At 54.8% G+C, this 11950-nt stretch overlaps 1 protein-coding gene across 2 annotated transcripts in view; it reads left to right on the top strand.

The window, feature by feature from the left end:
* Positions 1–11950, top strand: part of SH2D3C (SH2 domain containing 3C) — a 31558-nt gene continuing 19608 nt past the window's right edge. The window contains exons 1-2 of one of the 2 annotated variants that reach the window (XM_047768475.1): positions 1–163; positions 2184–2661. In XM_047768475.1, the coding sequence (XP_047624431.1) occupies positions 127–163; positions 2184–2661 (515 nt within the window). In that variant the 5' untranslated portion in view covers positions 1–126. Of the gene's footprint in view, positions 164–2183; positions 2662–3908; positions 4221–11950 lie in introns of those variants that run through there. The other variant, XM_047768477.1, reaches the window with a different exon arrangement.

The following is an 11950-nucleotide window of genomic DNA, read 5'->3' as shown; positions in this document are numbered from 1 at the left end:
AAGCGAGTGAGAGGGCGCGAGAAAGGGGAAGGGGAGGTGAGGGAGGCATCTCAGCTTCGGCATTGATGTCCAGAGCTTCCAGGGGCCACTTGCCTTCCGGCCAGGGGCTTTGCGCGACTTGCCAAGATGACAGAGGGGACCAAGAAGGCCAGCAAGAAGTTCAGTGAGTGCGGGGTGCTCTTCGGGCGGTCTTTCATCCCTCCGTCTGTCCGTCCACCGCAGCCTCTCTGCATCTGTTTCTTCATCCCTCTGCCTTGTTTCTCTTTCTCTTTCTGTCCATCTCTGTCTCTCTCCAGAGGCCTCTGCTTCTGAGTTTCCATATGGCCATCTCTCCATCACTCTGGTCCACTCTCTCCCGCTGGTTTGGCTTCTCCATCTCCGGTCTTCCCTCACTGGTCTCTGCCCAACTCGCTTTCTCTGTCTCTCCCCACCCGCAGTCTCGCAGTCTCTCCTTGCGCCTGTGCCTCCTCTGGGTCCCTGTGACCTCAGGGTTGGACCAGGGACCTGCAGGCACTCGGTCCCCTGCCTCTGGGGCTGGTTCACGTGGGGTCTCAGGTTGGGGGTGGCTGGGGCTGAGTTTGGTGAGAGGGCGTGCCATGGGATACTGTCCCATGTCCCCACCTGCAGGGATGCTGGGACCCCGAGCACCTCGCTCTGCTCCCCCCATCACTCTGCTTCCCCAGGTTGGTGATCTGCTGGTCCCATCAGTGTCCAAGAGACAAAACAAGCAGTGCTGAGAAAGGAGGCACTGGGCTGTCATTGGCACGGTTTCTGCCCCCGGCGTAGCTTTCTGAGATCAGAGCATCAGCGTTTTCTGACAGCTTGTCGGGAAGCGGAGGCTAAGACCAAGGGGAGGGTGGGCAGAACGGGAAGGAAAGCCCCAGAGCACTGGCCCCGGCAGTCCGGAGCCCTGGGCCCAATGTCCAGGCTCAGCCTTGCTTTGTGACCCTGGGCAAATCCCTTCCCCTCTCTGGGCCTCAGTTTCCTCTCCAGTCAAAAGGGGGCATCCTACGTTCCAACGCGGTTGCCAGTTCCCAAGGAGGCCGAACTGGCCAAGGAAATGGAAAACACACAGTTTTTCCTTTTTGCTTATCTGGGGGCTGTAGTGAAGTCAGTCAGATGGTGGTGGCTGTGAGGAGAGGCAGTCCCACAGCTGGGGACACAGGGGAGGGGACAGACAGGCACCCCTGCGGAAATGAGGAGATGGTATCACCCGAGCAAGGCTGCCTGAGTCCCGACCTTGGACTCAGCTGACAGGAAGGAGAAAACCGCAGGGAGTGGGACCCTCACGCTCCCCGCAAGCCCCATCTCAGTTCATCCTCCCCACAGGGGCCCAGAGCCTTGTTCAAACACCCCCTCCCCACCCCCAACACACACATCTCACACACACACAATATACATGCTTCCCCTCCTGGCTGTGTGACTTCGGGCAGACTACTTCCTAGCTCAGAACCTCAGTCTCCTCATCCGGAAAATGGGCAGGTTCAACTTGTATCATGGAGTTGGGCTGAGAATCCAGTGACGTATTGAAAGCATGGAGCATGTTTGCCAAATGTAGAGGCATCTGTTGTCATCACTGTCATCATTATCCTCATTACTTTCTCGATTTTTAATGGCCCCACCCTTGGCATATGGAGGTTCCCAGGCTAGGGGTCTAATCAGAGCCGTAGCTGCCAGTCTACACCACAGCCACAGCAACGTGGGAGCCAAGCCGAGACTTTGACCTACATCACAGCGCACAGCAACCCTGGATCCTTAACCTACTGAGTGAAGGCCAGGGATCGAACCCAAATCCTCATGGATACGAGTCGGGTTTGTTGCCACTGAGCTACGATGGGAACTCCCAGGCATGTTAGTTGTGTGATGGGTTTGTGCTGTTTTTCAATACTCCCATTGCCCATAGAATGGGTACTGTAATCTCTATTTTACTGACGTGGAGAATGGGGTTCAGAGAGGTCAAGTGACTTGCCTAAGGTCACACAGCTAGAATGTGGAATTCAAGGGATCCAAGCCCAGGGCTATGTGATTCCAGAGCTGCCATTTATACCATAACACTTAGAGGGGCTGTCAATGAAGCTCCCCACCCTCCTCGGACCCTCAGTGAGCAGAACTGCACTAATGTTTTATTGTTATTATTATTACTGAAGGCAATTAATTCCTTTCCTTCCCCTCCCCCCTACCAGAGTTCTTCAAGTTCAAAGGCTTTGGGAGTCTCTCCAACCTTCCTCGGTCCTTCACACTGAGACGATCTTTGGCCCCCAACAATATCCAGCCCCCTCTGGAGCCTGACACCTTTGATGCCACGCAGGATGACATGGTGACAGTCCCCAAGAGCCCCCCGGCCTATGCCCGCTCCAGTGACATGTACAGCCACATGGGCACCATGCCTCGCCCAGCAATCAAGAAGGCTCGGGACCAACAGGCCACCCGGGAGGCCCGGGAGGCTGGCCCTGAGGGCCACCTTGTGCGCCAAGGTCTGCCAGACCCCCCAGGCTTGGAGGCAGCCAAGGAGATGGTAGTGGAGACAGATGACCCTGTGGAAGACACCCCAGCAGTGAGACCCAACCCTTCAGCAGTGGAAGTGGATCCCACAAAGAAATCTGAGGACCCTGGGGCAGACATAGAAGAGGAGAAAGACCCCAGGAATGTACCTTCAGAAGGGTAGGTGCCCACCGGGGGAGGGGCAGGGCAGGACCTGCAGGGGTGGTGTTTCTAGGCTCCTGCCAACCGAGCCTGGAGAGGAGCCTCCAGTATACACATCTGGGTAGAAATAAAACAAAACACACACATACAAACACCAACACATTAACCAATGTATAGACCAGGCACCGTGCTTAGCCCTTTGCTTGTAATTAATTCTCAAAAAAAAAAAAAAATCCAAAAAAACACACACAGCTGGGGAGGAGATATTGTTATTTCCATATGACAGATAAGAAAACAGATTGAGTGCGGGAGCGTCATCTGCCCCAATCAGGTTGTGTAGCTACCAAATGGACAAAGTTAGGACTCGGACTAAGACCCACCTGACTCCAAAGCCCTAGGCAGCCTCCAGCATGGCCTGAGCCCAATCACTGGATGCTGGCTCTAGGCCCCCACACTCGAATCACCACCTTTACTTCTGCTAGACCCCTTTGCTCCACCTGGTCTAGTTTGTCATTCAGCTTGTTTATAGGGTGAGCGGAGTTGAGGCAAAAATACAAATAGTGATGATATGACCATAGCTCTCATTTAGTAAGTATCTATTTTACTGGGTGTCAAATGTTACTCCCTGAAAACTCTGCAGAAGATTATACTATTTCCTCCATCTTACAGATGCCCTGAGATACCAAGCGCAGCTTCTGCGTGCTGGGGAGTTGGTCCAGACATCCCCCCTTGTGAGGTTGCAGAGTGAATCCCGTGCAGGCTCTGCCTCTTACTGACTGCATGACCTCAGACAAGTCTGTTCCCTTTCTCTGAGCCTCAGTTTTCTCATCCTATAAATGGGAACAATGATAGCACTTATCTTGTAGGATTGTAGTGAGATTTCAAGAATATCATACTAGTAAAATCCTAGCACAGTGCCTGGCATAGCACAAACAGTAAATAGAAATGCTTATGTTTATGATGAATAAAACTAATACTTTTCCACCTTCTCTGGCTGCTCCAGGCTGCCTTCTCTTGCCTTCCCCTCTTAAATTCAGCCTCATTCGGGCGTGGACCAACGACTGTATGTAGGGGAGAGGGCCTCATAGATCCTGGGGTGTTTTTAGGTAACCCAAAGTCTGAGAACTGCGCTGGGAGTTTGAGGAAGCGGGGAGGATGGGCGTGTCTAGGGGTGGGGCCTTTCCAGGCGGCGCACGGATTGTTGGGGGAACCGGCCTTGGAGCGGGGCGGGGCGAGGAGGAGGTGTGCTCGGGGGCGTGGCCTTCCTGCCCGGACTCTGACAGATGGGGGAGAGAGCGGTGCGAGACCGGAGGCGGAGGGCGTGTCCGAGGCGGGGCTTGTCCTTCCCAGAAGGAGGAGTAGGCAGTGCAGCCGCCCCCAGGGAGGGCGGAGGGGCGTGCCTGAGGCGTGGCCTACCGTCCAGGCTCCTCCCCCGAAGTTCTGCGCTGAGCTCCACAGCTCCGCAGCCAGAGAGAGGCGGGAGCCGTAGAGCTGAGGAGGTCCCCGGGCTGCAGACGGCAACGGCAGGGAACCATGACTGCTGTGGGCCGAAGGTGCCCTGCACTGGGACCCAGAGGGTAAGTGGCCGAGCTGGGGCCGAAGAGGGCCGCCGCCGGGGAACGGGAGTTGTCAGAGATGGGAATCCGTGCTCCTGGGGCTGCTGACAAACCTGCGCGCGAGTTTAGCATCAGCGACTTTTAAACCTTTTGGTGTAACTCTGTCCCGGAACAGAGTTGGGCGTCTTCTTGTCACAACGGTCCCAGGAGAGGGGCATTTTCATCATCCCCATTTTACAGATGAGAAAAGAGAGGTTACTTGCCCCGTTTGACACAACTAATGAAAATCAGAATTAGGATTTAACTCCACCTTCTTGGACAGGCCCTCACCGACTAGGCAACCCATTCCCCTCCAGCAGATCTTGAGAAACCTTGAAAATGCCAGGCCTAGGACCCAGTCTTCCTCCCCTGTGGGCAGAGATGGTCCTGGCAGTGCCTCTGGCATCAGGCCTGGCCTGGAGCTGATGGAGGAAATAAAGACCCCACCCCAATCATCTGGATGTCCAGGGGTCCTGAGAGGCGTGGGGTTAGCAGATCAGATTGAGCCCCTTCCTGCTCCCCTGGGACGCAGAGTCTCACCTACCCTCCAGGCCAAGTAGGAGGCCAGGAATTTTTGAACATTTCTTCTAGGAGCCGGTGAGGCCCAGCCCGGTGGGTGCTGGAGTCAGGAAAGCTGCTTTGCCTGTGTGATCCCAGGCTTGCCCTGCCCTACTCTGGGCGTCAGTCTCCCCAGCAGCTAAGATGGGCCTGGGATGGTCTCTGAGGATCCATCCAGCTTGGGGACCAGGGCATTTGGGACCTGCCCCTAAGACTGGGGGCTTCATTCCCAAGGATCCCCAGAGGGTCATCCGCATAGCTGTTCAGGGAACAGCCTAAGCTGGGGGAGACGTGTCCCTCCCCTACCCCCTGGGAAGCAGGGTGCACCTGGAGCAGAAGGAAGGAAGGGGAAGAGGTGAGGCCGCAGGAGTTTCCTGGTGCTCCGTTCCCTGCTGAGATCATGGGGGAGGAGGAGGAAGGAGGGAGGAGGGGCCAAGAGCACCGGGAATGAAGAGCCTTGAGCTCCGAAAAAGGGGAGCACCAACCCTGCCTCCCCATATCCCCCGGCACCCTCGGCCTTCTGCAGGGAAAGAGTGGTCCAGGGGGCCCTGACACCCCACCCTCTGCCCATGTCACAGAGGAGGCAGTGGAGGCTCAGGGAGGGAAGGAAAGGCCCCCAATCCCCCACACCCACACACAGGAAATGTCAGGCCAGGGTCCCACCAGAGGACAACTGGCTGGCCCTGCCTGGAGCACCCAGTGGGTGCCCTCTACCACATGGATCCCACAAGGAAGGAGCCTCTATTGGCTGCATTTTACCAGTGAAGAGGCTGGGGTTCAGAGAGAGAAAGGGACTTTCCTGTGTTCACAGAGCGATGAAGTATCACCGCCTAGATTTGATTCTGACCTGACCGGCCTCAAAGCCAAGCTCTTAACCACTAGGCCACATTTCACCTCCTGCAACAAGTAAAACTCTCAGCACTCTTTCTATCCTGATTTCAAATGACTTTCCAGAACCCCCTGGCATGGGGGTCATAGGAGCCCATTTGACAGAGGAAGACTTGGAGGTTTTGTGAGATCGACAGCTTGCAGGAGATGACACAGTTGAGTTGGAATTTCATTCATTTCTGTATTTACTGAGATGCACCTATGCCCTAGACACTCTTCTAGATCAGCAGACAAAACCCTGCTCTCAGGGAGTCCCTGTGCCAGTGTAGGGGAGACAGGTGACAAATAAGATACAAGGTCAGACAGAGGAGAAAAACACTATGGAGAAAGATTTAAATCAAGTAGGGGAATTGGTCTTGGGGGAGAGTGGCTGGTGATGACAATTTAGGAAGGTTAGTCGGAAAAAAAGTCTCAGTGAGAAACTGATGTTTGAGTGAAGGAGTTAAGGGAACAGATCCTCTTTTTTTTTAATTTTACTTTTTAAGGTTTTTAGTTTTTCCATTATAGTTGATTTACAATGTCCTACCAATTTCTGCCATACAACAAAGGACCCAGTCATACATACATATATTCTTTTTCTCACTTTATCATCCATCATGTTCCATCGCAAGTGACTAGATATAGTTCCCTGTATTTTTTTTAAATTGAAATATACTTGATGTACAATATTATGTTAGTTTCAGGTGGACTGGGAGCAAACCCTCTTGACTTCTGCGGAAGGGAAGGGTCTCAGAGGCCAAGGGAACAGCAGGTACAAAGGCCCTGAGGTGGGTGGGAGCATCCTTGGCACATCTGAGGAGCAGCGGAGATGCCAGTGGCTGGAATAGAGCAAGATGGGGGCTGGGGAGAGGAGCAGTGGAAATAAGGCCCAGAGAGGAAACGGGTTCAGATAAGTCAGGCCTGGAAGGCCCGGCAAGGACCTGGCTTTGACTCTGGGTGAAGTGGCAGCCACCACTGGCCTTGAGCAGAGGCGGGCCCCGCTGTGACTTGCGTTTTACGAGGCTCTCTCCTATGAGAAGGATTTGACTGCAGACCTCCTTGTTCTAAAGTGTCTCACCCGAGCATCCATTCCTCCCTCCCAGAGACCCAGCCCACCCCACCTCCCCACCCCACCCAGGGCTGTTTGGAAGGAAACCGTGACTTGGAGAAGGTGGCACCCCAGAGGAGAGCCGGGACACCCCCGTGGTGCCCGTGCCCCAGCCCTGGTGCCAGGCACTGAGAACAGACCAAGGACCTCCCCCCCCCCCCCATTTCCTTCTGGAATGTTGATTCTGGTCCAAGAATTCCCAACCCTCCCCAGAGTCCCACGACCCTCTCAGCCCTGCAAAGTGACGTCAGCTGCTGGGCATCTGGTAGTGATTACCCACCGGGGGAGGGGGCTGCGGTGGGCCCAGGCTGTTCAGCCTCCTCAGGCTCTGGGCGGCTGGTCCTTGTCTTCCGAAGGGGCCCAGCTGCTCCTGGCTCTCATTTCCTGTGGAGACTTTCTCACAGCCCTCGAGACCCCCAGACGCCTCAGGCTGTGGGAACGGCGCTGGTTCGGAAAGGGTGGACGGTCCCCCCAACCCCAGCTGGAGCCACATCCCCTGACACCCTCAGGGGACCCTGTTTACAGAAGGCTGGATGTTGGAGGCATGACAGCCGGGGGAGGGGGCAGGGGTCGGCTATATCTGCAGCGCAGAGGCCCACTGACTCTCTTTACGACATGGAGAAATCCCCTCCTCCTCTCTGACCCCCCAGTGTCCCCTTCTGTAGATGGGGGACAACAACAGTGCCTGCCTCACGGGGTCATTGTGAGGACGCGATGAGGCAGAGCATTTATCCTGAACTTGGCCGAGGACGTACCAGTACACACACATTTACAGGAGGGGAAACTGAGGTCCCGCGAGGGGGACCTGCCCAGGGTCACACAGCCTCCTCCCTCCCAGCCAGGGACCCTCTCCAGAGCCCCAAAGGGTCTTTCCTCGGTCCATCTCCGCTCCCTTTCCTCTTCCTGGTGTCATTGCTGGGCTCCTGGTCTGGTTGGAATATTATTTTTCTTTGTTTTCCCCTCCCCAGTGTCTCCCTGTCTCCATCCAGGAGGAGTCCCCATTTTTCTGGGGGAGCCCGCCTTGTGCAAGGAACGAAGCAGAGACCCCCGGGTCTAATCCGAGCACTTTGCTCACCTTCCCTGTTTGCTCAGCTCCTGCGGAGGCTCAGTCTCCGCAGCTTCCGGGATGCTGACCCCTTAGCTCTGCCCTGGGAAGAGCGGCTCCCATTCTGCCCTCTCCTCTCAGGGCTGGCTCCTTTGCTGAGCTCTGCTGGGGAGCTCAGCTCAATCAAGAAGACTGAGGGCGCACAGTGGCAGAGAGAAGCAGGGGTGTCTCTGGGACAGTGGTGGCCCATCGTGCAGGAGAGGGGGCAGGGCAGGAGCTAAAGCCAGGGGCCTTCCTGGCAGGGAATCCCAAAGGCCCCATGGTGGAGGGCTGTCCCCAGGAGAGGCAGGGCTTTCCGGCCCAGCTCTCTCTGCTAGTGGCTTTTAAGGTCCAAGGAGCACAGAGCGGGGCTGCTTCTTTGCCTGGGGGTAGTGAAGCCTGGAGCGGAGGAGGGAGAGAATTTTTAGTCCCCCAGGAGGGGCCGGAGGAGGGGGGATTTGGGGTGGGGAGGCGAGGACAGTGAGAGAAGCCCCTGGGGCTGAGGAATCATGCCTCTTTCCTTCTTTTTATTTATTTATTTATTTTTATTTTTTATTTATTTATTTTTTTTGTCTTTTTTGCCATTTCTTGGGCCGCTCCTGCGGCATATGGAGGTTCCCAGGCTAGGAGTCCAATCGGAGCCGTAGCCACCGGCCTACGCCAGAGCTACAGCAACGCGGGATCCGAGCCGCGTCTGCGACCTACAACACAGCTCAAGGCAACGCTGGATCGTCAACCCACTGAGCAAGGGCAGGGACCGAACCCGCAACCTCATGGTTCCTAGTCGGATTCGTTAACCACTGCGCCACGACGGGAACTCCCCCCCTTTCCTTCTCATAGGATCCTTGCAGCCCGTCTGGGAAGACAGTTGAAATATGCCCATTTCGCAGATGAGGAAGTCGAAGCCTAGAGAGGGGAGGGCAGGGGGGAAGCTGAGTAGCAGGGGTAGGGGTTGGGGAGGTGTCCACTCAAGGCTATATGATCAGGCCCAGAGGCCCCAGGGAGTAGGGCAGGCTTCCTGGGGGCCCAGGGTGGGGGCAGATAGAGGGCAAGCAGGCAGCAGGGCTCAGGAGGGCAAGGCTGCCCCTGGCAAAGAGGCCCAACAGGACCACAGCTCCACCTCCAGGGTCCCTGGGGGAGCCTCACCCTTTCTTCCAGGCCAGGATGGAGGCCCTGAAGGGAAAGCTCAGACTGAAACTTTCATCGGGGAAATAAAGGATAACAGGCTCTAATTACTGCTCATTAATCCAATTAATTAAGCTAATATATGCAATAAGTGCTATCAGTTATAGGAACAAATCAGCTAATACAGGCAATTAAAGGGGTTGGTTATTTAAATAATTAATGCAGCTGATTAATGAAACTGATTTAGCTCAATTGTCACTATTATTTATAAATTGATTTCACCGCTAATGTTAGAGGGGAAGGGCCTTTTCAATCCATAAAATAAGAAATTAATTAATGAATGGAGCCGAGTTTTTAAAACTGAAAGCTTTGACTCCTGCCTTTGAGCATGGCAAAGGGAGGGATAATGTTCTAGAAATTTCCAAGCAAACTGAGGTCTGCAGGCTGAGGAGGAATTCCTCTAGGTGAAGGGAGTATCATGTGCCAAGGTCCTGAGGCTGCAGGGAGTAAACTCTTTGGAGGAAGCCTGAGTGCACCGAGGACCTAACAAAGACAGGAGGGGTGGCTGGCAGAGGCCCGGTGGCAAAGGGCCGACCCAGGAGAATTAGACTTTGTCCTCCGGATGCCAGGGGTGACTGTGACATTCAGCAGAGAGAGAGCAGAGAGAGGGCGACATGTCACCTTCGGATGAGTGGGCAGAGACAGCCTCACCGAGGAGGGGACATTTTAGTAAAGACCCCAAGGGAGATGGGAGGGGCTCGGGGGCTCTCCGGAGGGAGGGTGTTCTAGCAGAGGGACCAGAAAGTGCAGAGGCCCCGAGGTGGGGACAAAAGGCAGCAAGAAGCCCAGCTGGGCTGGAGCCGTGTGCCTGGAGTGTGGTCAGGGGGGTTGGGGGGCAGCGGGGGGTCATGAGGACTTCAGCTCCTGCTCTGAGTGACACCAGGGGCCACACCAGGGGTTGGAGCAGAGGAAGGCTGTGATCTGACTTTCATTTTAACAGGACTGCCCTGGCTGCTGGGGTGAGGACAAGTCACAGGGGCACAGCTGCATGCGGGGGGCAGCTATGAGGGCTGGCCGTAGTCCGGGCAAGTGATGGCAGTGGGTGTAAGCTGTGGTCACCTTCTGTCTTGGAAATCCTGGAGGGAGAGGGGGCCAGGGAGAGGCAATGGGGGTGACTCTGGCTCCAGGCCCTCAGCTTCCGGGGCCCGAGCCTCCGCTGATCACTCCCATTGGCTCCATCACCTCAGCCCCCTGATCCCCCGTGCAGGGACCCCCTCCCCAAAGCTCTGCTCCTGCCCACAGCCTGAGGGGAAGTGGACAGGAAGCAGGAGGAAGTGCTGGGCGATCCTGGTGTCCTGGCCAATGTGTTCCTGGCAGTGAGAGGATTTCCGGGCCTGAATGGCCGGAAACGCTGGGATGGGACACCTCACCCAGGAAGAGCAGCCGAGGTGAGGTGTATGGGTGGGGGTGGGTGGGCCCCCAACTCCCCTTCCCTCCCACTGCTGCTGGACGGAGGGAACCCATCCAGGGACTTGGCAAGAAGGAAGGCTGGCAGACTCTGGATCCTAACAGGGAGAACTGTCAGGCAGCCTCAGGACCTAGGCAGAGTCCTGCGTGGAATTCAGCCCTGGATACACACACCTCATCCCCCAGTTCCCCAGGTTTTTTTTGTTTTGTTTTGTTTTTAGGGCTGCATTCTCAGTGTATGGAAGTTCACAGGCTAGGGGTCGAATCAGAGATATAACTGCCGGCCTACACCACAGCCACAGCAACACAGAATCCAAGGTGTGTCTTTGACCTACACCACAGCTCATGGCAACGCTGGATCCTCAACCCACTGAGAGAGGCCAGGGATCGAACCCGTGTCCTCACAGATACTAGTCGGATTCATTTCTGCTGAGCCATGACAGGAACTCCCCCCCAGTTTTTATTTTGTTTTTAGCTCAGCTTTTGGTTGTTGTTATTTTTAATTGATTTAATTAGATTTATCACATTTACATTTAAATTGGGGGCTTCTGGGAATTCCCCTTGCAGCTCAGCAGTTAAGACTCTGACTCGTATCCGTGAGGATGTGGGTTCAATCCCCGATCTTGCTCAGTGGGTTAAGGATCTGGCATTGTCGTGAGCTGTGGTATAGGTTGCAGATAAGGCTCGAATCCCGAGTTGCTGTGGCTGTGGCATAGGTCAGCAGCTGCAGCTCTGATTTGACCCCTGGCCCAGGAAATTCCATATGCCGCAGGTACGGCCCTAAAAAGGAAAAAAAAAAAAAGAAAAAGTTTGGGGTTTCTGTATTTAAGGAAGCAATTCTCTGATGTTTGACCTTCCTCCCTATTTTGCAGATGGGAATACTGAGGCATGTGTCAGCCAGAGAACCAGGGCCCAGCCAGACAGAAGTAATAATAATGGTAGTGATTAATACTGGATGAGTGCTTACTATTCCTACCTTCCTTAAGCAATAAATAGTTCTTGAGCTCCTAGGATATGCCAGGCACTGTGTAAGGCCAGGGATCGAACCTATGTCCTCATGGATACTAGTCGGATTCTTAACCTGATAAGCCATGACGGGAACTCCCATATGAGCCAATTTACACTTGTTTTTCTGGCATAAAAACTGGCATCCTCTTGGAGTTCCCTTGTGGAGCATTGGGTTAAGGAGCCAGTGTGTCACTACAGCAGCTCTGGTAGCTGCTTTGCCTGGGGTGAGTCCCTGGCCTGGGAACTTCCACATGCCATGAGTGCAGCCAAAAGAAAACAAAACAAGACAAAACATGGCACCCACTTTACTCTCATGAAGGAGGAAAAGTCCTGGTTTTGATAGTAAATTACATGACCAGCTATTTGCAGACCATGGAAGGGGGCGGTTTAGATTTTGTCCTTTGGGGGGAGGGGTATCCACAGCATGTGGAAGTTCCCCAGCCAGGGATCAAACCTGTGGTACAGCAACGATCCCAGCCGCTGCAGTGACAGTGA

This window comes from Phacochoerus africanus, chromosome 2 (assembly GCF_016906955.1).
Source record: "Phacochoerus africanus isolate WHEZ1 chromosome 2, ROS_Pafr_v1, whole genome shotgun sequence".
NCBI classification, from domain to species: Eukaryota; Metazoa; Chordata; class Mammalia; order Artiodactyla; family Suidae; genus Phacochoerus; species Phacochoerus africanus.
Note: the sequence above shows the minus strand (reverse complement) of the source record. Positions and strands in the feature narration are given on the sequence as shown.